At 47.0% G+C, this 26552-nt stretch overlaps 1 protein-coding gene across 1 annotated transcript in view; it reads right to left on the reverse strand.

The window, feature by feature from the left end:
• ARID4B (AT-rich interaction domain 4B) overlaps positions 1-26552 on the reverse strand; it is a gene marked incomplete at its 3' end in the record, with an annotated part of 1242797 nt that overhangs the window by 782538 nt on the left and 433707 nt on the right. Inside the window, 1 exon segment of the mRNA XM_082250934.1 lies at positions 14435-14514. Within this exon segment, the coding sequence (XP_082107060.1) occupies positions 14435-14514 (80 nt within the window).

Here is a 26552-nt window from a genome sequence, read left to right on the forward strand (position 1 = left end):
GAAGTTCATAAAAAACTTTTCTGCTATTGTGAGACCCCTCACACAGCTCACTAGCATAAAAATACCATTTAAATGGTCAGAAGAAGCAAATAAGGCTTTCCACTTGTTAAAGACAAGGTTTACTTCCGCTCCCATATTACGCCATCCAGACCCATCCCTCCAATACATTCTGGAGGTAGATGCGTCAAACATGGCAGTAGGAGCAATACTCTCCCAACGACCTACCCACACTTCACCACTTCATCCAGTCGCTTTTTTCTCTAAATCCCTGAGCAGTCCCGAGATAAATTACCCCGTGGGTGAAAAGGAACTGCTTGCTATAAAATTGGCTCTGGAGAATTGGCGACATTTACTCGAAGGCACCCAACTACCAATAATTATATACACGGACCATAAAAACCTCCAATATCTTCAGACTAGCAAAACTCTCTCGCACTGACAGGTACGATGGTCACTATTCTTTCTAAGGTTTAACTTCCTAGTGACCTACACACCTGCAGATAAGAACAAAAAGGCGGATACACTATCACGACTAACTGAAGAAAACTACTTTGAAATCCCTTCCGTTCCTATAATACCTCACAAACGCATTATTGGAGTTGTCCGTTCCTTAAAGGAAGAGGTTCTGCATGGTATAAGTTTGGATTCACCCCCACCACAACTAAATACTGATGCAGAAGGCTTCCTCTACTACAACGACAAACTTTACATACCACCTACCCTACGCACCAAGATCTTGGAATTATCGCATGATGTGCCTATGGCAGGACATATGGGTATGACAAAGACTTTCAATTTGATTTCTCGACAATTCTGGTGGCCTGACATGAAAACATCTATACAAAAATTCGTCTCTTCATGCAATGTCTGTGCCAGGTCCAAAATTGACACTACGAGACCATCCGGTCTACTATGCAGTCTACCAATACCCCAAACTCCATGGGAGGTTTTGTCATTGGACTTCATCGTAGAATTGCCTCCTTCCAAAGGATTTAATACCATCTTGGTGTCAGTGGACCATCTGACAAAGATGGCACATTTCATTGCTATTCGCAGACTACCTTCGTCCAAACAAACGGCAGAACTCCTGATGAAACATGTCTTCAGATTACATGGTATCCCAAAAACTCTTCTGCCTGACCGTGGATCCCAATTTATTTCTAAATTCTGGCAAGAACTATGTCACATACTACGGATTGAGCGGAAGCTCACTTCTCCTTACCATCCGCAGACCAACGGACAGACTGAAAGAGTCAACCAATGCATCGAGCAGTATTTACGTTGTTACACTTCTTACCAACAGGATGATTGGTTGGATCTTCTCCCCCTGGCAGAATTTGCCTACAACAACGCAACTCACAGTACAACCAAGCAGAGTCCGTTCTACTTGAACTATGGGTTCCATCCCTCTATTCTCCCTCCACGCATCCTTCCTTCAAATAACCCAGTAGCCTCAGACTATCTTACCCAAATAAAGGATTCTCTGGGTTTACTAAATACTACCATTGCACACGCTCACAGTCAACAAAAGAAGTACTATGATCTTCGTAGAAGACCTTCTCCACAGTATACTATCGGGGACCTCGTTTGGCTCTCAACAAAAAACTTGAGACTGAAGATCCCTAGCAAAAAGCTTGGACCTCTGTTCTTGGGACCTTTCCCAATCAAGAAACTTATTGGAAAAGCTGCAGTGCAGCTTACATTGCCAATGGACCTAAAAATCCATCCCATTTTCCATGTGTCGCTACTAAAACCCCATGTTCCGGACCAAGGAATAAGGCCTAATATTCCACCTCCCCCTCCTGTACAAGTTGAAGGTGGAGAAGAATACGAGATAAAAGAGATTCTGGATTCTCGTATCTACATTAGAAGACTTCAGTACTTGGTTAGATGGAAGAACTATGGGCCCCAAGACGACACCTGGCTAAACACCTCTGACATACATGCCCCTAGATTAATCCGCAATTTTCATGCGAGATACCCAGACAAACCAGCTCCAGAGGCCTTCAGGAGCAGGCCTTAAGGGGGGGGTATTGTAATGTTCCGGTACCTTTGGTACCCTAAATTACACTTTCCACAAGTGTATGCGCCCCACCATTTACTTTTGGAAAGGCGCGCATACACCTTTAAGACTGGAGCTGTCATCACCCAGCGCCGGACTAGATGGCTATTTAAAGCGCCGGTTCTCACTCACATGTGTTCGTTCAAACACCTTTACCTGGATGCTAACCTTGCTTGAAGCTTCCATGCTTGCAAGCTTACCTCGCTGACGGAACCTCGCCGCGCTGATCCCTGTATCCCGCTACTGGATCATCCGCCACTCCTGAACCACCCTTCGGCTGTATCGCTAATAGTGCTAAGTACCCCGCAGGGGAATTCTCTATAAACTTATACTAAGCTTACACTATCTAGCTCTGCATAGTAAAGACTGTTTATCACATCTGCATAACTAGATTGCTAGCTCTTGAGACTACTGCTACTTTTCTGCACTGGGTTGATCTCTTTTGTATGTCCACCTGCTATTCTGTCATCTGCTACCATACAACATTGCTAAACCTTCCTGCATCCATCTGCTACTGTCTCACCTTCAAGTGTCTATCACCTACCACCTCCACTCAACCTATCCCTCAACCTTCATCATTGTGTTACCACATACATAAAGTCATTCTAGGAACCAGCTTGCTAATTGTGTGTATTTACTGGCTGAAATAAGACCTTCCACACATGATGAGTCATTGAGGTTGGGAATGGTATCTCAGCATATCTCTTACATGACTACTGACGTGGAACTATTTCTGCAGCTGAAAATCCACACCATATAAGAAACGCAAAAGCGTTACAATGGGGTACCCTATGTTGCCCATAATTCCAGACAAACTGTAGGAACTCTGCCTGTAACTTTTTAACGTGAGTGGAGGGGGCTGGTATAGGTTTGTTTGAAATAAGTATAGCAATTTGGGGAGAAGGGACATTTTGATTAAGGCTATCTGACCCAGAAGAGTGATGCAATGCTTCTTCCACTGATGCAGGAGAGTCCTGAGGTGGTGATAGAGAGGGGGAAAATTTTCCTTGTATAAGGTAGCATAAGTTAGGGTTATATAAACTCCTAGGTACTTAAGGACCTTCGTTTTCCAAGAGTAGGAAAAGCAGGATGATAAGTGTGTTAGTTCAACATTTGAGATATTAATAGGGAGAGCCTCTGATTTAGACATATTAATTTTATATCCTGAGAGAGCTCCATAGCGGTCCAATTCGGCATGTAGATTGGGTAGGGAGGTTCTAGGATGCATCAGTGTAAGAATAACGTCGTCTGAAATAGTGAAATTTTGAATTCTCACCCCCTAACCGGTATACCTCGAATGTCCTGGTTATTCCGAATAGATGCCGCCAGCGGTTCGACACAAGGCAAATAATAAGGGGGAGAGTGGGCACCCCTGCCGAGTGCCATAAGTTACTTGAAAATAGGAAGAAAGGGCAAAGGGGGTTTTAACCTGAGAAGTAGGGTTGCAGTAGAGGTGAGTGAGAGCCCAAAGGAACGCACCCCAGAATCCGATGTGGCGCAGCATGGGGAATTAGGAGAGTTATATAGAGACGTTTCTTGTAGCCTTTTATTGCACATGAGCAGTATTTTGTATGAGAGCTTAAGGACTGCCGCCCCCTTCAGGTGGATACGGGCTATTCCTCTATAGTGATCTGATTAAGGCCTCATATGATCCCATTATTGTTGCCTGGGTCGTGACCGCTGCACTCGGCAGATCCCGGAAAAACCAAGCATGCACATGCGTTAATTGGGCTGCCAGATAGTAGGGTTGCAAGTCTGGCATTGTCAGCCCTCCCCCTGAATGGTATTCACGGAGATTCTAGCAGGACCCAAACCCCACAAAAAAGATGAAAGATGGCCATCTACATTTGAAAAAAGTTTTTTCGGAAGATAAACTAGGACCTGTCAAAATAGAGAAAGCTAGGCAGGTATATCATTCTAAATATGTTAATTCTCCCCAATAAATTTAGGGGCAATTTGGATGAAGTGGAGGATTATACAGGTCGTTGCACCTCCACCCCCAGATATCTAAATGTATTCACCACCTGTAGAGTATTTGACGATAAAAACACTGGGTTGTATTGGGGTTAAAGGGGAATATAACTGACCTACCCCAATTGACTTCAAAACCCCGAAAAGTGTAAGTTTGCGCAATTGTATGCAAGGCCGTGGATAAGGAGGTATCGGCGTCCGCCAAGTACAAAAGCATATCATCCATGTACAAGGATGTTTTTTCCTCCAAAGTACCTATTCTACAACTCTGAATATGTGTAGGTTGCCTCAGTAATGCTGCTAGGTGCCCTATTGCCAGGGCAAACAACAGGGGTGATAACTGACACCCCTGTCAGGTGCCACAGCATATTGGACAGGGATCAATAACAAAATTATTTACCCCGAATTCGAGCCACCAGGTGAGCATACGGTAACTTGACCCATCTAATAAACTTTGGACCAAAAGCAAGCCGCTCAAGGACCGCAAATAAATAAGGCCATTCAATGAATTTGAACGCCTTATGTGCATCGAGCAAGGCCACAATTATCTGGGGGTTCTGTAATGATCTGTATATTTGTAAACAGGCGACATATATTTATAGCTGTGGAACGGCCCAGTATAAAGCTGGTTTAATCCGGGTGGATGATCTTGGCACATTTAGTCTGCGGACCAACAGAATTTTTATATCAACATTAATTAAGGATATTGGATGATAGGATTCACAATATTTAGGGTCCTTGTTTGGCTTTGGAACTAAAACTATTAGCGCCTCACGTAGAGAAGCAGGTAAAGCATTTTGCGCAAAGGATCCAGAATACATATCCAGTAATTTGGGGGTAAGATACTCCGAGTATATGAGGTAACATTCAATAGAGAACCCATCCAAACCGGGGGTCTTATTTGCATCAAAGGTGGATATAGCAGCCTCTGTTTCTTCTTTAGTAATCATCCTCAGACACCAGGGGCGGACTGGGCGGGGGGGAAAGGAGGCATTTTCCCCCCAGGCCGCTGTAATTCCCATAAAAAAAGGCCGCTCTGCCACCAGCTGGAACTGCGCATGTGCAGTTCCGGAGCTGGCCGAGTCTACTGTTCGGCCGGTGTCAGAGGGGAACAGGAACGCTCGTGCTGCGAGTTGCTTTGTGTCCTGTGACAGGGAGGTTGGCTGCATCAGTCACAGGGCTGAGTTCCATACACTGCACAGCCCCCTCCAGAAAAGCTCTGCCTCCTCCCGCCCCTCTCTCAATGTGCCCGCCCACACTCCGGGAAGCCTGTGTGCCTGAGGTCTGTGAAGAGGATTGTGTGGGCGGGAAAGTTTGAACTGACAGCCACATCGTAGGCCTGAAGCCGTGCATTGCCTTCAAGTAAGTGAGCTGTGACCGATCTCTCCTCCTCCCCCCGTTTCTGCTCTCTCCCTTGTCCTATTTCCTTTCCTGCAGCTAAGGAGTTCTATTTCAGCAGCCTGTGCAGTATCTGCTCCTATGTAGTGTGATTTGGCTGCAGTGCTGGTGTCCCCACAGTCTTCCTGCATGTTACCCCCAGTCCCATAGACTTCTATTAGGCTGTACATTTAACTGCTTTCTTACCAGTCGCCGCAGTTTTACTCTAGTACACGAAACGACATACCCGTGTGTCGTTTCGTGTAAAAGACAGCAGGGGCGTGTGCCGATTGGCCAGAGAGGAAGCCGATCAGCAGGTACCGCGGACGCGATGTCCGCCGGCAACCTGCGATCGCTCCCCATGGAGACAGAATGGCGGTCTGCCTATGTAAACAAAAGAGTACGCCATTCTGTCAGTAATGAACACCGGGATCTTGTGTTCCTGCACTTCCTGGGGACACACTTAATCCTTTGATTGCCCCTGGTGTTAACCCCTTCCCTGCCAGTGTCATTAATACAGTGACAGTGCATATTTATAGCACTGATTACTGCAGTAATGTCACTGGTCCCCCCAAAAGTGTCAAAAATATCAGTTAAGGGTCCGATCTGTCCGCCGCAATGTCACATCCCCGCAAAAAAATCAGATTGCCGCCTTTACTAGTAAAAAAAACTAAAATAAATAAAAATGACAAATCTATCCCCTAGTTTGTAGATGCGATAACTGTTGCGCAAACCAATCAAAATACACTTATTGGGATTGTTTTTAACAAAAATATGTAGCAGAATAAATATTGGCCTAAAATGATGAAAAAATTTAGATTTTTAAATTTTTTTTATTGGGAATGTTTTACAGCAGAAAGTAAAAAATATTGTTGTTTTTTTCAGAATGGTCGCTCTTTTTTGTGTGTTTATAGCGCAAAAAAAAAAAAAAAAAAACCTGCACAGGTGATCAAATACCACCAAAAGAAAGCTCTATTTGTGGGGGAAAAAAAGGACATACAGTGCCTTGCAAAAGTATTCAGCCCCCTTGAACTTTGCGACCTTTTGCCACATTTCAGGCTTCAAACATAAAGATATAAAACTGTAATTTTTTGTGAAGAATAAACAAGTGGGACACAATCATCAAGTGGAACGAAATTTATTGGATATTTCAAACTTTGTTAACAAATAAAAAACTGAAAAATTGGGCGTGCAAAATTATTCAGCCCCTTTACTTTCAGTGCAGCAAACTCTCTCCAGAAGTTCAGTGAGGAACTCTGAATGATCCAATGTTGACCCAAATGACTAATGATGATAAATAGAATCCACCTGTGTGTAATCAAGTCTCTGTATAAATGCACCTGCACTGTGTCTCAGAGGTCAGTTTAAAGCGCAAAGAGCATTATGAAGAACAAGGAACAAACCAGGCAGGTCCGAGATACTGTTGTGGAGAAGTTTAAAGCCGGATTTGGATACAAAAAGATTTCCCAAGCTTTAAACATCCCAAGGAGCACTGTGCAAGGGATAATATTGAAATTGAAGGAGTATCAGACCACTACAAATCTACGAAGACCTGGCCGTCCCTCTAAACTTTCAGCTCATACAAGGAGAAGACTGATCAGAGATGCAGCCAAGAGGCCCATGATCACTCTGGATGAACTGCAGGGATCTACAGCTGAGGTGGGAGACTCTGTCCATAGGACAACAATCAGTCGTATACTGCACAAATCTGGCCTTTATGGAAGAGTGTCAAGAAGAAAGCCATTTCTTAAAGATAGCCATAAAAAATGTAGTTTAAAGTTTGCCACAAGCCACCTGGGAGACACACCAAACATGTGGAAGAAGGTGCTCTGGTCAGATGAAACCAAATTCGAAATTTTAGGCAACAATGCAAAATGTTATGTTTGGTATGAAAGCAACACAGCTCATAACCCTGAACACACCATCCCCACTGTCAAACAAGGTGGTGGCAGCATCATGGTTTGGGCCTGCTTTTCTTCAGCAGGGACAGGGAAGAGACTGGGATGGAGATTTGTCTTCCAACAAGACAATGATCCAAAACATAAAGTAAAATCTACAATGGAATGGTTCACAAATAAGCATATCCAGGTGTTAGAATGGCCAATTTAAAGTCCAGACCTGAATCCAATCGAGAATCTGTGGAAAGAACTGAAAACTGCTGTTCACAAACGCTCTCCATCCAACCTCACTGAGCTCGAGCTGTTTTGCAAGGAGGAATGGGCAAAAATTTCAGTCTCTCGATGTGCAAAACTGATAGAGACATACCCCAAGTGACTTACAGCTGTAATCGCAGCAAAAGGTGGCGCTACAAAGTATTAACTGAAGGGGGCTGAATAATTTTGCACGCCCAATATTTCAGTTTTTTATTTGTTTAAAAAGTTTGAAATATCCAATAAATTTCGTTCCACTTCATGATTGTGTCCCACTTGTTGTTGATGCTTCACAAAAAATTACAGTTTTATATCTTTATGTTTGAAGCCTGAAATGTGGCAAAAGGTCGAAAAGATCAAGGGGGCTGAATACTTTCGCAAGGCACTGTAAATTTTATTTGGGTACAGCGCCGCACGACCACGCAATTGTCAGGTAAAGTAGCGCAGTGCCATATCGCAAAAAAATGGCCTGGTCCTTAAGGGGGTAAAACTGTCCTAAAGTGGTTAAAATGAACAAAAAGAGCTGCAACTTTGATGCACTTTATAAAAAGAACAGCAGGAAAAACGCACAACCTAAAATAAATCTATGAGACTGCAGCTAAGGAAAACTGTGAGTACACCAGCACTGCAGCCAAACTACAGCGCACCGTGTAAACGCAAAGGATTGTATGCATTTGCAGCAGACACTGCCACTCCACTGAAAAGATCCATGCTTGGGTCACTTTTCAGAGGCATTTGACAGGCAGTGAGGAGGGGATATCACATTTCCTCACTGCCTGTTTTAACCTCCTAAATGTTACTCTCCCCAGGCAATGACATGGTTCACTTCCAACTCACACCTTATTTCCATAATTTTCTGTAGGTATTAGATGTGCTCTTGCCTTATTTTGTGCACATATAATACATAAAGAGAGTTCTGGATATAAGGTGGAGTTCAAAGTGACATTCTACACCTAAGTGGAGCACATAACAGAAGATTTGGGGATTTTGTTAAAGGGGTTGTAAAGGTTCCAATTGTTGTTAATAAAAAAAATAACAAACATTTTATACTTACCTGCCGCTGTAATAGTTTTGCACAGAACAGCCCAGATCGTCCTCTTCTGGGGTGCTCCACCGGCGCTCCTTCATCAGGTGCCACCATGGAGAGCCGATTTCCGTGGGGGTACACCTTGCAGGCGCGCTCCCAAGTCCCACTGCTGCATCCATTGACACAGAAAGTGGGACTCGGCCCCGCCCCCCGCTCCCATGTCACTGGTTTTGATTGACAGCAGCGGGAGCCAATGGTTTCAGCCAATGGCTATCAATTTATCCAATGAGGACAGAGAAAGAGGCTGGAGCCGCTGGGTTTGTGCACATCACTGGATTGGCTCAGAAAAAGGAGAGGCTCTGGGGGCAACTGCAGCAAAGAAGGGTTTCACCTTATTGCATAGAATGTGTAAGGCAGCTGGTCCGACAGAAGCTGGCTTTTTGGCCGGCCTCTGTCAGATGAGCATGCTGCAAAACCAGCAGCCAACAAGCTCTCGATCAGCGGGTGCTCTCCTCCAATGGATGAGAGCGCTGACCGGAGTGATCTGGTGTGTGTGTGTGTGTGTGTGTGTGTGTGTGTGGGGGGGGGGCAGTCCTCCTGTTGGAACACAAAGGAACAGCAGGGGTGATCACTGTACTAACATTGGATAGTTAGTACAGCGGCTGCGGCTCTGATCGGAGCTGACAGATTTTTTTCATTCAACTTGCTGGGTTGAATGAAAAAAACTAGTGGTGTGTACCAGGCTTTATCATGTTCATGTGGGAATCAAGCAATTTTCTTGAGCAATGGTCTCTCCCTCTCCCTGCGGGCAGTGTGGGTGAGAAGAGAGACAGGCGCCATGTAGTAAGCCAAAGTAATTTATTGCACAACGTTTTACATAATAACTTACACTGGGGTAAGCTTCAGTCCGTGTATCAGCGTATCCAGCCGCAGGATCCGGCCGTCCACCGGCCCGGAGGTGACGTCACAGGAAGCTGGTCCGGAGACTTGGTAACACCGGAAGCCGCAGTGGAACGCAGGCTCCCGGGAAATGACGCAATGCGTTTCGGAGCATGCGCACTTGGCTCCTTTCTCAAGCGAGTTTGAATGCTCCGAAACGCGTTGCGTCATTTCCGGGAGCCTGCGTTCCACTGCGGCTTCCGGTGTTACCAAGTCTCCGGACCAGCTTCCTGTGACGTCACCTCCGGGCCGGTGGACGGCCGGATCGTGCGGCTGGATACGCTGATACACGGACTGAAGCTTACCCCAGTGTAAGTTATTATGTAAAACGTTGTGCAATAAATTACTTTGGCTTACTACATGGCGCCTGTCTCTCTTCTCACTTCTACTAGCGGATTCCTCGGAGTTACTCCCGCCAGAGCAGCCTAGTACTCAGCCATTTGGGACAGTTCCTAACAAGACTTTGGAGACATCCCCTGCATCCCTCTTACAGCGGTGAACTTTTTCTCCCTTCTTGCTTGGTTGGAAGCGCCCAACACCCATTTTCTTTGCGGGCAGTGTGGAGCAGTGGCTCCCTCTCCCTGCGAGCAGTGTGAAGCAGTGGCTCCCTCTCCCTGCGAGCAGTGTGGAGCGGTGGCTCTCTCTCCCTGCGAGCAGTGTGGAGCAGTGGCTCTCTCTCTGTGCGGGCAGTGTGGATCGGTGGCTCCCTCTCCCTGTGAGCAGTGTGGAGCAGTGGCTCTCTCTCTCCCTCTCTGTGCAGGCAGTGTGGAACGGTGGCTCTTGCTCTCTCTCTGTGCGGGCAGTGTGGAGCAGTGTCTCTCTCTCTCTCTCTCTCTGTGCGGGCAGTGTGGAGTGATGGCTCTCTCTCTCTCTCTCTGTGCGGGCAGTGTGGAGCGGTGGCTCTCTCTCTCTCTCTGTGCGGGCAGTGTGGAGCAGTGTAGAGCGGTGGCTCTCTCTCTCTCTGTGCGGGCAGTGTGGAACAGTGACTCTCTCTCTCTCTCTGTGCGGGCAGTGTGGAGCAGTGTGGAGTGGTGACTCTCTCTCTCTCTCTGCGGGCAGTGTGGAGCGGTGTCTCTCTCTCTCTCTCTCTGTGCAGGCAGTGTGGAGTAGTGTGGAGTAGTGTGGAGCGGTGGCTCTCTCTCTCTCTCTCTGTGCGGGCAGTGTGGAGCGGTGACTCTCTCTCTCTCTGTGCGGGCAGTATGGAGCGGTGGCTCCCTCTCTCTCTGTGCGGGCAGTGTGGAGCGGTGGCTCTCTCTCTCTCTGTGCGGGCAGTGTGGAGTAGTGTGGAGCGGTGGCTCTCTCTCTCTGTGCGGGCAGTGTGGAATGGTGAATCTCTCTCTTGGGTGTCATGTCCATAAATTTCACTTTGGTAGGTTGGCAACACTGGCCTTCAGTAATACTGAAGCAGTGCACACAACTATCCACTCATTTTTTTTTCCAGTGGGGCAAGCTGGCTAGGTCAGCAGTAATGCTGGCAGAGAGGAAGTGATACCCCCCCCCCCCCCGTCCTTTCCTCCCAGCATCCTATGTAGCTCCGCAGAAGGAAAGAGACCCTGCAATAGAACCCTGCATGGTAGCCTTAAAGGCGTTCCATGCCACTCCTTTGGAAGCACCTTCGGTATTTACCGACCAGTAGTGACATATTTCTTTGGCCGTAAAAAATAGTATTAAAAATCTCCTCCGATAGCAATAATAGGCTTAACCTCCACACTTTATAACCCTCCCAGGTCATGAGACTAAACCTCAGCAGTAAGGGGGTATGGTCTGAAATCGCTCTAGGCAGATAATGAATGTCTCCCACCGGGGGAAGTAACTCAGGAGAAGCCAAGCACTTATCAATTCAGGAGTGGGATTGATACGTGGCCGTGTAACACGAATATTCTCGATTCTCAGGGTTCCGCTACCTCCAACAGTCCACTAGGTTGTATTTATTAACACATGAAGCTAAAGGGGAGGAGGTGGACGAATCCTTTTTGAATCTGTCCAGATCAGAGGATAATATCGAGTTCAAGTCCCCTTCTAGATCTGCCCAGTGAATCCAGCTGGGTTAGCAAAGAATTGCACTCTGCCCATATGCAGCACCCGCAGCCTGGCCGGGTACAACATGCTGTAGGAGAGATGCCTCTCCCTGAGATGCTTTTTCACACACAAGAAAGCTGCTTCTGGACTTTAGCAGAAAAATCTGGGAAGATGGTGATCACATTATTATTAGATTTGATATCCACCAGCTCTCGAGCCTTCCGTAGGGCAGCATCACGGACACAAAAATGGAGAATCCGTGCCAGTAATGGTCTAGGTGGGCCTCCCAGAAGGGGAGCTCGGGAAGGGATACTATGAGCCTGTTCGTTAGCGAACAGCAGTGAGAAGGTATCCTCTCCCAGGTTCTCCCTCATCCACTCAGAAATTCCTCTGGTCGTCCTCCCTCCGATCTCTCCAGGAAGCGGAGGTTGTTATGGCGCAAGTGGTCCTCTAGATCCCCTACCTTTGCAGACTCTGCTTTTTGCTCCACCTGAATATTTCTAATAGAAGCTGATATGAGGAATAGGTCATGTTCAACTGAACTAATGCATTGTTCAGCATTAGACACTATGGCGCAGCTTATGCACATCCTCCATCAGGAGAGAGAAATCTACCCTGAGGGCATAAATATGAGTGGTTAAGGAGGATTGTCCGTTTTTAATGGCCTTCATTATCTGGGTCAGAGTCAGCTCCTTTACCTGCTGCAGCAGCTGGACCATCTCTACAACCAGAGCATCTACAGACAAAGCTCCACAATTAAATCTGATGAGCCCTGCTATTCATCACCCCCCTCCTGCCAGGGCTCATCAGCAGCTTGTGAGGCACCGCTCCCGGGAGTCATGCTGCGGCCGCCACCTTGGATCGGCTGAGGGGACCAGGACGAACAATTCCCTGGGGATGGCAGGATGTCCTTGCCATACTTTACCATGTCAGGACTAGTACAGGATGATTTTCAGCCCTCAGTGCAGCGTCAGCTATGCAGGATGGATGACAGGATCAGTGTGCAGCGTCGGAGCAAGAAGCAGCTCCTTACATCCCGGAAGTCAGACACACCCCCCTGGGTAATGCTTGGCATGTTGGGTATCTTTTTACTAGGTGCAACTTCATCTTTTATATTTTACCAAAACATTGGGTAAATTATTTAGTTTACTGTATGTGCCCAAAATAAACTTTAGTGTATTTTTTACTGCTAATATCATTGACATAAAAATTTGGAACTACCACAAATTTATTCTCTAGGGTGTCTGCTTTCAGAAAATATATAATGCTTGAGGTTTTTGGTAATTTTCAGGCCTAAAAATTATTTTTTAATTCAGTAACCCAAATATTTAAAAAAATTGAAAATTGGCTCCAGGACTAAAGTGGTTAAGTGGATGGTAAAAACTGATGTAAAATAATAAAAAAACGGATGTAAAGTGGTCTGTTTTTTCTTTGAAAAAAAAAAAACAATTGAACTGATGAAACAAAAAGGAACCCCTGTGTGAAAGGGGCAAAAAGGCTAAATTTACAAAGCATTAGCACAAGATTAAGGACGATCATGTTAGCCATGTGAATAATTTAATACAGGGCTTGACAAACCCCGGGCGCCAGGTCGCATTGGCGACTAGAATTAGTGACCTGGCGCCTGGGGTGCACTGCAGGAGGTGTTCTGTCCCTTTGCGCCCCCCGCGAGTGAGCGGACTACCGCGCCGTCCAATAATTGAGGGCACGGCTTTTCGGCCTTCTTGAGTGAGACGCTTCCAATGGGGAACTGGCGCCCTCTTGCAGTCACTAACAAGTCACTTTCAATGCCCGCCCATCTCCTTTCCAAGAGGAGAAGAGACTGAAGTTTTTGCAGGCTTCATCTGGCGCCCTTTGCTTAAAAGGCAAGTGGAAAGGGAGTGTGTTTTTTTTTTTTTACATTATTTTAAAAAAATTAATTCATTATTTTTCATAATTTCCCTGCCATGCCACAGTCACACAGCCGAAGGCCCCTTTCACACAGGCTGTCTGATCAGGTCCGCCTGTCAGTTTTTCAGGCAGACCTGATCAGACCCTTCAGTCTCCTCTATGAAGTGGCAACCCGCGGCCATCCGATCCTGTTTGCTAAAAACAGACGGATGGTGATTCTAGTTTCCATCCGTGCGGTGAATCGGCTTGAATGGCATTGGATAAAAAACGGTCAGACTGTCCGTTTCCATCCGATTGCCCCATAGAGGAGAATGGGCGGTGTCTGCATAGAGCGGACAGGATCCGCCTGCTCAGCGGGGATCAGCAGAGAGATCTGCTGAGCGGATTCTGCTGAGCAGAGGTGGCTGTGTTAAAGGGGCCTACGGTGGCATATGTTACACTTCGTCATTGGATCTCCTATCACCCCCACCTTGCTGAGCCCCCACCTTTCTGCACTGTCCTTCCCGAGTGAGCCGCTGCCCATTACACGCAAAAGTACAAGGCATATTCATATCCACCAAAAAGTCAAGTGAAAAAAAAAATGACATTGCATTAAACACCTGGTGTGTCACATCAGAATATATTCATTATCTACACAAGGTAAATACCTATGATGTTTGGTTCTAGTTGTCTTTATGTGTAAATTTAAGATCGGTAATTCTTGTCATTAAGAATAAAGCTTTGATGTAAAAAAAAAGCTGGCTCCTAACTTTTTTAGCGGTATCCCAGATTCCAAGCAAATTTGTCAAGCCCTGATTTAATATCCTATTGACTATGAAAAAAAAGTCACCTTTTTTGAAAATAATTCACAAAACTAACTCTTTAGGATAAAGATTGAGTCTATCATGCTGTATTTACTGCTAAAGAGGGGAAAAAGCTGCTTGCGACCGGCTTCATGAATTCCCCTCCTATAGACATTCTAAAACATGCTAAAAAAAAAAGAAATTATAATATACTCACTTGACTTTCTGCAAAATGCCTTTCTCCCTTTAGGCAGAGGGATGATCTTCTCAAGGTCTTTTCATCTCCATCATCAAACACTGTGGCACAGAAATATTAATGATTAATCACTAGCAACTTTTCTATTAAACCATTTACCTAAATTCAGTTAAAATAATGATCTTTATATGTCATGCACCTAGGAAAAGCACATACATAACAGTAAAAAGCCTGCTAAGCCCCAATAAACCTACACTACCTCTAACTAACAAACTGTACTTTTACTTTCTCCATTAACACATCTCTAACAGTTATTACCTTTTGTATCACTTGACCTTCCCTTTTAGACTGAAAGCTCTAACGAGCAGGGATCTCTGATCCCTCCTGTATTGAATTGTATTGTAAAAGTACGGTCTCCCTCCATTTTGTAATGTGCTGTGCAAACTGTTGGCACTACATAAATCCTGTATTATAATAATAAAAATAAGACGACCAGTACATGCAAAATTTTAGATACCGATTCTAATACAAACACCTGAGCTGCCACAACTAACAAATTACAGGCTTATGAGAGGCCCACAATCATGATGCTTCAAGTCTGTAAACTCCAGTGCACTCCAGTAGACTGGAACACAGACTTATTTCACACACTGCCGTCACTACCAGTTAAAAAGTTAGCAAAACCAACTTTGTTTTTGCACGGTTCCTTTGGATGCATGCATACTTATGTTAGGGCCGCCAAACAAAGAACCTTCAGACATTAGGGGGGCTGTAGCCAATGAGAGTAGTAATTGGCCCAGAGTCTGCGTAAATAATGCCTTAGACTTGGTGGTGAGTGCAAGAAAAAGAAATTACATAATACCGGTAGGAGGAGGACTAGTGTCCCATCATTGGTATTAATAAAAGGAATAATACCATCATTGGTATTAGTGGGAAGAATAGTGCCCCGCTGTTGGTGTCATTGGAGAGAATGGTGCCTCATTGTTGGTGTCAGAGGGAGGAATACAGGCAGTGCCCAGGTTATGAACAAAATAGGTTCTGTAAGTTTGTTCTTAACCACATTAAGACCGCTCGCCGCACATTTACTGCGGCGGGCTGCCTCTCCCACGCCAACCGATGTAGCCCTACGTCGGTCGCGCACCACCGGCGCGCTCCTGCCCCTACTAGGTAGCGGGGATGCCGATGCACGGGGCCGGCCGCCGAGATTGCCGCCAGGCACCCGCGATCGCTCCTCGCTGAGAGAGAAGGATGGTCAGCTGTTGTAAACATAGCTGACCATTCTTATCTATGAAATAATCAGAGCGCCTGTGATCCTTCTATATAGGATCACAGGTCTCTGTTGTCATTTCACAAGCCCATCCCCCATACAGTTAATAAACACTCCCCTAGGCTTAACCCTTTGATCACCCCTAGGTTAACCCCTTCCCTGCCAATGTCATTATTACAGTAACAGTGCATATTTTTAGCACTGATTACTGTAGTAATTTCACTGGTCCCCCGAAAAGTGTCAAAAATGTCAGTTAGGGGGTCTGATAAGTTTCCTGCAATGTCGCAATCCCGATAAAAATCGCAGATCGCCGCCATTACTAGTAAAAATAAATAAATAAAAATGACAAATCTTTCCCCTAGTTTGTAGACGCGATAACTTTTGCGAAACCAATCAAAATACGCTTATTGCGATTTCTTTTTACCAAAAATATGTAGCAGAATATAAATTGGCCTAAAAGGATGAAAAATTTTGATTTTTAATTTTACATTTTTGGGAAGGTTATATAGCAGAATGTGAAATATATTTTGTTTTTTTCCAGAAATGTACAGCGTCGCACGACTGTGCAATTTTCCATTAAAGTAACGCAGTGCCAAATTGCAAAAAATTGCCTGGTCATTAACCACTTCCATACAGAACAGACCAATTTTCAGCTTTCAGCACTCTCACACTTTGAATGATAATTACTTAGTCATGCAACACTGTACCCAATCAAATTTTTTATCATTTTTTTCACACAAATAGAACTTTCTTTTGGTAGTATTTAATCACCACTGGGTTTTTTTATTTTTTTGCGATATAAGTGAAAAAAAAAACGAAAATGTTGAAAAAAAAAAACATTTTGTTTTAGTTTTTATTATAAAATTTTGCAAATAACGGAATTTTTGTAAAAACTTACCTGTAAAATTCCTTTCTCCGAGTCCTCCGACAGTCGCCGCCCTCTTCATATTCGTCACAATGGGTATTAGACTTTGCTCCGAAGGTGTAGCTAGGCAACAGAATATGTCAATATAAAAGTTTTAACACATCCCACCCCCAGGGGGTGGTCCCCTCAGTCAATACCCTCCCACTTCCTGTATCCATACTCCAGTTTCAGTGGAAGAGCAGTAGAGAGTACAATCAACCCCAAAAGAGGGGCGGGGGCGGCGACTGTCGGAGGACTCAGAGAAAGGAATTTTACAGGTAAGATTTTACAAAAATTCAGTTTTCTCTTACGTCCTCCGACAGTCGCCGCCCTCTTCATATTCGTCACAATGGGGACATCCCAAAGCAGTGCAAACATGAGGGGTGGGAAACGCAGCCGCGCCCCAGGCAACGCCGTCTCCACAGCAGAGAAAGGAACTTTACCAAAGGAAGGAAACCATCTGGGCAACAGAAGAAAAAACTTGCTCAACAGAGCAAAAAATCCCAGGAAAACAAATAACCCAGGGATAACAACATGTATCCCAAACAACCAAGAAGCCCATACAAGAGGCTCTAAGGAACTGCCGCACTAAGAACCTTGCGGCCAAAAGAAGCATCTGCCGATGCCTGAACATCCACTCTGTAGAATTTTGTGAAGGTGTGAACGGACGACCAAGTCGCCGCCTTACACACCTGGGCCACAGAAGCCCCATGACGACAGGCCCAAGACGTACTCAGAGATCTTGTAGAGTGCGCCTTCACAGGCACAGGGGGAATTTTTCCCCTCAAAGTATAGGCCTGTTCCACAGTCTGTCTGATCCATTTGGCAATGGTATAGGCCGACGCAGCCAAGCCCTTCCGAGGTCCCTCAGGAAGGACAAACAAGGAATCCGACTTGCGGAAAGATTCAGTCGAATTCAGGTAAACCCTAATCGCCCGAACAACATCCAAGGAATGCAGCTCCACCTCCTTCGGATGTTTGGGCTTCGCGCAGAGCGAAGGCAGGACAATGTCCTCATTGATGTGAAAATCCGAAACTCTCTTCGGAAGAAAAGAAGGGTTGGGCCGCAAGACCACCTTACCTAGATGAAGGACTAAGTACGGAGACTTGCAGGACAAAGCCGCCAGCTCCGAAACCCTACGAGCCGAAGTGATCGCCACCAAAAAAGCGACTTTTTTGGACAACGAGATCTGCCAAAAGGAGCATGTTTTTTTTTTTTTTTTTTTTCTTTTCTTTTCTGTTATTATTTTATGTTAACTTATTTTGTTTTTTATATTTTGTTTTTTATATGCTTGTTTCTTTTTTTGTGAAAACTCAAATAAAAACTAATTGAAGTAAAAGGAGCATGTTGTAACACGGACAGCACAAGATTCAAGTCCCAAGGAGGTAAAGGTGCCCTCCTAGGAGGGACCAGATGTCGCACCCCTTGAACAAAGGTACTAACCAAAGAGTTAGACGCCACAGGACGTTGAAAGAGAACGGCCAGCGCAGACACTTGATCGTAGCCAACGCCATACGCTGGTCGACACCAGTCTGAAGGAAGGACAACACCCTAGACACAGAGTATGTGCGAGGTGAAAACCCCCTGGACTCACACCAGGCAAAATAGGCCTTCCAAGTACGGTGATAGACCTTCCCCGAGGAAGACTTCCTCGCGTTAATCAAAGTGTGAATAACCTCCGGAGATAGAGACCCCTATCCTTCAGGACCTCGGTTTCAACAGCCAGGCCGTCAAAGCCAGCGACTGTAAAGCAGGATGGAATATCGGCCCTTGAGACAAGAGATCTTCCCGAAGAGGCAGACGCCAAGGAGCGTCGACCGCCAGGGTCACGAGACCTGCGTACCAGGACCGGCGAGGCCAGTCCGGTGCCACAAGAATCACCGTGTGTGGTTCCGAGTTCAACCTGCGAAGGAACCTGGGCAGCAATTGAATCGGCGGAAACGCATACAGCAGCCGATACTGGTGCCACGGGGCTACCAACGCGTCGGACGCGTCTGCCCGAGGATCGCGCGTCCTTGCCACGAACCTTTTCACCTTGTTGTTCAGACGAGACGCGAACAGGTCCACTTCCGGAAAGCCCCAACTTCGCGCACAACATCTGGAAGACAGCCGGGTGGAGAGACCATTCCCCCTGATCCAGGGTCTGGCGACTCAGATAATCCGCCTGCCAGTTCTCCACCCCCGGAATGCGTACCGCCGATATCGCCGAGACATGAGTCTCGGCCCAAGAAAGAATGTCGGCCACTTCCCGAGCCGCTCGGGCATTCCTGGTGCCCCCTTGGTGATTGACGTAAGCCACCGCCGTGGCATTGTCCGTCTGCACCCGAACCGGACAGCCGCGCAGCCTGTCCGTCCAACGGTGAAGGCAGAGATTTATCGCACGCAACTCCAGAATGTTGATCGGAAGGGAGGATTCCTCCTCCGACCAAGTCCCCTGGGCGGACAGAACGCCCAGAATACCACCCCAGACTGACAGGCTGGCATCCGTGGTGATCACCGTCCATGAAAGAGGACGAAAAGACTTTCCCCCCGACACCGCCGGGGACTGGAGCCACCACAGAAGATCCCTTCTGGTGCGATGGCTCAACGAAATCTGGACATCCAGAGACTGCGGACGCCCGTCCCACTTGGACAGAATCTCCGCTTGGAGACCCCTCGTGTGAAACTGGGCAAAGGGAATTGCCTCGAAAGCCGAGACCATCAGACCCAGACACTGCATGCACTTCCGCAGGGATGAGCACGGAACGTCCCTGAGGGACTGGACTTCTCCCTGAAGAACCTTGATTTTGTCGTCCGGTAAGAAGACCTTCGCTTGGACCGAGTCCAGGATCATTCCCAAATAGGGAAGACGAACCGCCGGGCACAGTGTCGAATTTGGATAATTTATCGTCCAACCAAACTCCTGCAGAGTCTGCACCGTGACGGACAGATCCTTCTCCAGACCCTGGCTGGTCGCAGATCGAACCAGAATGTCGTCCAGACACCCCAGGACAGAGATGCCCTGGGCCCTTAACAAGGCCAGCAGTGGCGCAAGCACCTTGGTGAAAACCCGCGGAGCCGAAGCGAGGCCAAAAGGTAACGCCACGAATTGGTAGTGATCCTCCGCAATGGCGAATCGAAGGTACTTCTGGTGACCCTCGAAAATGGGGATGTGTAGGTACACATCCTTCAGATCGATGGAGGCCATGAATTCCCCCGGAACAGGGCAGCCACCACCGACCGCAGAGATTCCATGCGGAACTTGCGAACCCGCACAAAGCGATTTAGAGCCTTCAAGTCCAGAATTGGACGAACCTTGCCCCCCTTCCTGGGCACAGTGAACAGATTTGAATAGAACCCCCGAAATCTGTCCCGATGAGGCACCGGGACCACCACTCCCTGAGCTCTCAGGTCCCGCACCGCTAGGTGCAGATCCCGCAAACGCTCCGGAGACAGTTAAAGATTTGAGGGAAAAAATCTGCTCTCCGGCCGAGAGAGAAACTCGATCTTGTAACCAGATCGAACGATTTCCTGAACCCACCTGTCCCGAACACGGGCCAGCCAAGGTTATAGAAAACCGAGCAAGCGTCCCCCCACCCCAGAACCGGGTGAGGGCGCCCCTTCAGGCCGCACTGTTGTGGGCAGCGGATCCGGATTGGCCGGACTTCTGCTTACCTGTCCACGGCTTCTTTTGAGAGCCCTGACCTTTGAACGGTTTGCCCTTAAAGTGCGGCCGAAAGGCACGAAAGGACCCCTGAGAGGGCCGAAAGGAAGCATGCTTCTTACCAGGAGCCGACTTAGCCTTCTGGGATTGGGGCAAGAGCGTGCTCTTACCCCCAGTGATCCCCTTAATCAGAGTATCCAAGGATTCGCCAAACAGATGAGAACCGTCATAAGGGAGATTGGCTAAGGTCTTGCGAGAAGATTGGTCCACCGACCAACACTTCAACCAAACCAAACGGCGAGACAACACCGCCACACCGTGTACACGTGCGGCCAACGGGACCATATCCAAGTCCGCATCACACAAATACATGACACCCTGATGGATTTGATCCACCATGTCCAATGTCGCCTGCGGGGCTGAGTCAGCCACCAAAACGCGTCTAAGCACCTGCGTCCAACTCGCGACCGCCTGGGCCGCCATAAGGGAAGCAAACAGAGCTTTCAGCATAGAACCCATAATAGAATAGGTATGACGGGCAAGAGACTCCAGCCTCTTGTCTGTGGCATCCCAGAAAACCGGGGTATCCTCAGCAGGAATCGCAGTGGACTTATTCAGAACCGCGATCGTGTGATCCACAGGAGGCGGTACACACCAACGCTCGTCAGTAGCGGGCGTGAAAGGATAACGCAGTTTAAACCTACTGGGTACCGCAAAAGGTTTGCGAATATTACGCCATTGTTCCTTAACGGCGCTCTGAAAATCATCAGTGCAGGGAAAAACCTGCAATGTTTTGCGCCTTCTCTTTGTCCCATAAGCTGCCAAAGCAGCCGGCGGACACGGTTCATCTTGCAAGCGCAGCGTTTGCTTGATGGAAGCAACCAAGTCATCCATGAGTGCAAGCTCTTCAGACGAGCCAGGGGGAGAATTATCCACCCCTTCAACCTCAGCCTCCACCTCGGACCCCACAAGATCCAGGGAGGAACGGGACCCCGACAAGGAGACCCCGGCCATATCAGACCCCGCACCATCACCCTCTGAACCAGAGGAAATTGAAACTCTGGACCTTTTTGTGGATTGAGCAGCCACCAGCATTTGCACCTGGGCAGCAAGATTAGCCACAATCACAGCCAAATCCCCCCCTGGGGGAGAAACAGCAGTCCCCTGGCTACCCACCAATGTGGCAGGAAATTTGCCCTCCTGAGAATCCATTGCCCCACAAAACTTATGCTGACAAGAAAGGGTTAACAGCCCCCTTAACAAGCGCGGCGAGCGCAGCCCACCGCCACACACACAAGCCTAATGAGACCCCCACAGGGATAGCACAGAAACACAGGCAATGGATACAGGCAGATAGAAAAGTTAAAACCTGAGGGGACCGATCTGCTTCGATCGGTGCACATCAGGAAAGAGGAAGTGATGCAATCAGGGCGCTCTTATAAAGCCTATGAGAGGCTACAAGAAAATGGCCGCCCGCATTGAAAACATGCGGCCGGGGCGATGCAGGCAAAATGGCGGCGCTTGGCGCCGAAAACGCCGCTCCCCCGCTCTGCGATGTAACAACATCACCCATGTAAAAAGCAACATGGCAGGTCGCCGCAGCGACCGCTGTACAGTGCCCCCAACATGACCAAAAGCATGCCCCACAGCACACAGCGCTTCACACATTAACAGGCAGACACACAGTGCCACACAGCCCCCCTCCTGCAGCCCACAGCGTGCAGGCAGAATGACAGGGAGCCAAACAGTGTGAATAGAGGCAGGTTACACAGTCCCAGACTGACACCCCCCCCCCCGACAGACAGGTCCCCACATAAGTACACTTACCTTCTAATGACGCGGGGGACCCGCACAGGCGAACAAACCACAGCACATGAGGCAGGGAGAGTCGCATCCAGGATGCACGAAACCGGGGTTAAGAAACCACACAGCGTCCAGTGAGGTAGCCACCTCACCAAGCATCCCTGCACCGGACAGGGATGGGTCGTTCACTGTGCCAGGAGCGATACCTGGCTGAACGCTCGATGGCAGGCCGGGAAAACCACTGACCCACAACCTGCGACCAGGGGGATCAGCCCGAGTCCCAGCCCGCACGAATCCTCTTCATCAGAAGAACAACTAACGCTGACAAAATGAACAGCTAAGCAAACAGAGAGAAAAAACTCAAACAAAATCAAAAAAGAATAGAGAAAAGGCTGAGACAAATGCCCCAGCATAGAGACATCCAGCTACTCCTGACAAGCTAGACATTGAAACTGGAGTATGGATACAGGAAGTGGGAGGGTATTGACTGAGGGGACCACCCCCTGGGGGTGGGATGTGTTAAAACTTTTATATTGACATATTCTGTTGCCTAGCTACTCCTTCGGAGCAAAGTCTAATACCCATTGTGACGAATATGAAGAGGGCGGCGACTGTCGGAGGACGTAAGAGAAAATTAATTTTTTTTCATAAATTTGGGCCAAAATTTATACTATTACATATCTTTGGTAAAAATAACCCAAATTAGTGGTTATTATTTAGTCTGCGTAAAAGTTATAGAGTCTACAAGCTATGGTGCCAATCATTGAAAATTGATCACACCTAATCACACCTGATGTACCGACGGCCTATCTAATTTCTTGAGGCCTTGAAATATCAGGACAGTACAAATACCCCCCCAAATTACCCCTTTTTGGAAAGAAGACATTCCAGGGTATTTAGTAAGAGGCATGGTGAGTTTTTTAAAGTTGTCACAATTCTTGGGAAAAATGAAGAAATTATTTTTTATTTTTATTTTTTACACAAAATTGTCATAATAGAAAGTTATTTCTCACACACAGTATATGCATACTTGCAATTACACCCCAAAATACATTCTGCTACTCCTCCTGAGTATGGCAATACCACATGTGTGAGACTTTTACACAGCCTGGCCACATACAGAGGCCCAACATTCAAGGAGCATCGTCAGGTGTTCTAGGAGCATAAATTACACATATAATTTCCTAATGACCTATCACATTTTTGAAGGCCCTGGAGCACCAGGACAATGGAATTACCCACAAAATTACCCCATTTTGGAAAGCAAATACCCCAACGTATATTCTATGAGGCATAATGAGTCTTTTGAACATGTCACTTTTTTCCACAAGTTTTGGAAAATGTGGAAAGAAAATGAAAACGCATTTTTTTTTTTTTTTTTTACACAAAGTTGTCAATTTATAAGATATTTCTAACACATAGCACGTACATACATAGCAAAAATTACACCCCAAAATACATTCTGCTACTCCTCTTGAGTATGGAAATATCACATATGTGGGACTTTGTGACAGCATAGCCACATACAGAGGCCCAACATGCAAGGAGCACCGTCAGGTGTTCTTGGAGCATAAATAACACATATAATTTCATTACAACCAATCACACTTTTGAAACCCCTGGAACACCAGGACAATGGAAACCCCCACAAAATGACCCCATTTTGGAAAGCAAACACCCCAACACATAATCTAGGAGGCATTGGCTGCATATGGGTACTCAGGTACTCTGGTGGACTGCAGACAGGTACTCGGGTACACTGATCGGCTTCAGAAAGGTACTCGGGTACTCTGATGGGCTAGAGGCAGGAACTCGGGTAATCTGATGGGCTGCAGATAGGCACTTGGGCCCTCTGGGCTGGAGACAGGTACTCGGGTACTCTGGGCTGGAGACAGGTACTCGGGTACTCTGGGCTGGAGACAGGTACTCGGGTACTCTGGGCTGGAGACAGGTACTCTGGTACTCTGGGCTGGAGACAGGTACTATGATGGGCTGCAGAAAGGTATTCGGGTACTCTGATGGGCTGGAGACATGTACTCTGATACTTTGATGGGCAGAAGACAGGTACTCAGGTATTCTGATGGGCTGCAGATAGGTACTCTGAAGGGCTGGAGACAGGTACTCGGTACTCTGATGGGCTGGTGACATGTTCTCGGGTACACTGATGGGCTGCAGAGAGGTACTTGGGTACTCTGATGGGCTGCAGAGAGGTACTTGGGTACTCTGATGGGCTGCAGAGAGGTACTCGGGTACTCTGGGCTGCAGAGAGGTACTTGGGTACTCTGATGGGATACAGTGTGGTACTCGGGTACTCTGATGGGCTGGTGACAGGTACTCGGGTACTCTGATGACAGGCACTCGGGTACTCTGATGACATGCACTCAAATTACCCAAGTACCTGTCATCAGAGTACCCGAGTACCTGTCACCAGCCCATCAGAGTACCCGAGTACCTGTCACCAGACCATCAGAGTACCCGAGTACCTGTCATCAGAGTACCTGATGGGCTGGTGACAGGTACTCGGGTACTCTGATGGGCTGGTGACAGGTACTCGGGTACTTTGATGGGCTGGTGACAGGTACTTTGATGGGCTAGTGACAGGTACTTTGATGGGCTAGTGACAGGTACTTTGATGGGCTAGTGACAGGTACTCTTTATTGGGGGGGGGGGCAATCAGTGTGTTTTGGGGTGCACTGTAATCGGTAACTAGCTGTTACCGCAATCTCCTCCTCACACAGGATCAGTGTGTGAGGAGGAGAACACGGTAACATTTAGTTACCGTGTTCTCTGTTGACATTCTGTGACCGGCTGTGATTGGACACAGCCGGTCACGTGGTAAAGAGACAATATCATTGGCTCTTTACCCTGATCAGGGATGGACTGTGTCAGAGTGACACTCTCCATCCCCGATCGCCGCTCTGCGCGCCCCTGGGGGGGGGACGGGGGACGGGCGAGCGGCGTGCACGAGGGAAGTGCATGTGGCCGGCTGTGATTGGCTACAGCCGGTCACATGGTAAAGAGCCTTTTTTTATGGCTCTTTACACCGATCAGGGATGGACTGTGTCCTGACGGACACGCCGCATCCCCAATCACCGCGCTGCGCGCTCCCGGGGGGGCTGGAGAGCATCAGATCCGGGCAGACGTCATATGTCGCCCGCCCCGGATCGAGGGAGACTTCCTCTGCCGGAGTCATATTACTATGGTCCGGTAAGGAAGTGGTTAAGGGGGCAAATCCTTCCGGTCCAGATGTGATTAAGTTGAATTTGTATGCAAAATGGAACAGGTACATTTTTTAAGTGCAACTCCAGCCAAAAAAAATATTTTTTTACGTTTTTTTGGATAGCATAGGAAATACCATGGTATTTTGCTGTTTGTGCCCCTGTTCAAAAGATTTCTCCTCACTTTCTGTCCCTGTGACTATTGGATTTTGAAAATTGTGGGTTGTTGTGGAAACAAGGATTAGTGACAAGCCTTTAGTGGAAACACCTTTTTCCCCCATGATAACTCTTACATTAGGGAATTTCCCTTCCAAGGGGTAGATCTACTTTCTGTGTCGTTCATAACTCAAATGTTCTTAACTCTGGGACTGCCTGCATTGCCTCATATTAGTGAGAGTAATAGTTCCCCAAGGGCTGGATAGAGGGCAAGTAAAGGGCTGCATCCGGTTTACGGGCCACAGTTTGAAGGCCACTGCTTTAGAGTAATCTAAAAACAGCTTACTAACTTTAAAATTTATTATACCTAAAGTCGGGCAGTGTAAATATACAAAAAGGTATAACCACAAGGCATACAAGCAAAGCAGTGTGGAAAATAAAAGGGATAACATTACTGAAAGATTTACTAAAGTATTTCTGCTAATCCAGGGGCTCTGACTGAAAACAAATCGGATTACGCCCCTGTAACCGATTGGACCATATGAACCATGATTGGGATTCAGACCTCAACTATAGACCATCTGAAATCTAAGAAGTGTTATCAACTCCCTTGCCTACTCAATGACAAGTGAGAAGTTGTCAGTTGCATCTTAACAAATTTGCACAAAGACCAGTGTGGGTGAGAGGTGTTGAGTTATGTTGAAAGTCGGGAGTGTTTTTACCCTAATGCTGGGAATGTAGTACGATAAAAACAGTTAGACTTTAGAGCTACTTCAAATCAGTATCTGTTACTAACTCTCCCATATTCAGATAGGAAGAGCAGATGATTTAGTGATATTGACTTTGTAGTATGATACTACACTGAATTTTTGCGGTACCTTCTGGACCTCCTATAGGGATAAAAGGGGGTTTGTCAGGGTTAAAATAACATAACCTGCAAAAAATATGATTTTTGTAAGATCTTACCGTAAAATCTTTCCATCAATACTAGGAGGAGTCCGTCGGCTCACCTTTTGGTTGCTTTTTTTTAGCAATTACATGTGCTTTATCTATTAGTCTCAACGTTATTTGTCTCCAGTGAATATTTGCCAGAGCATTCTGTTTGCCTATTATGAGTGATTCAGGTTACACCTTTCGTCATTATTGA

This window comes from Pelophylax lessonae, assembly GCF_965119305.1.
Source record: "Pelophylax lessonae genome assembly, chromosome: 3".
NCBI lineage: Eukaryota > Metazoa > Chordata > Amphibia > Anura > Ranidae > Pelophylax > Pelophylax lessonae.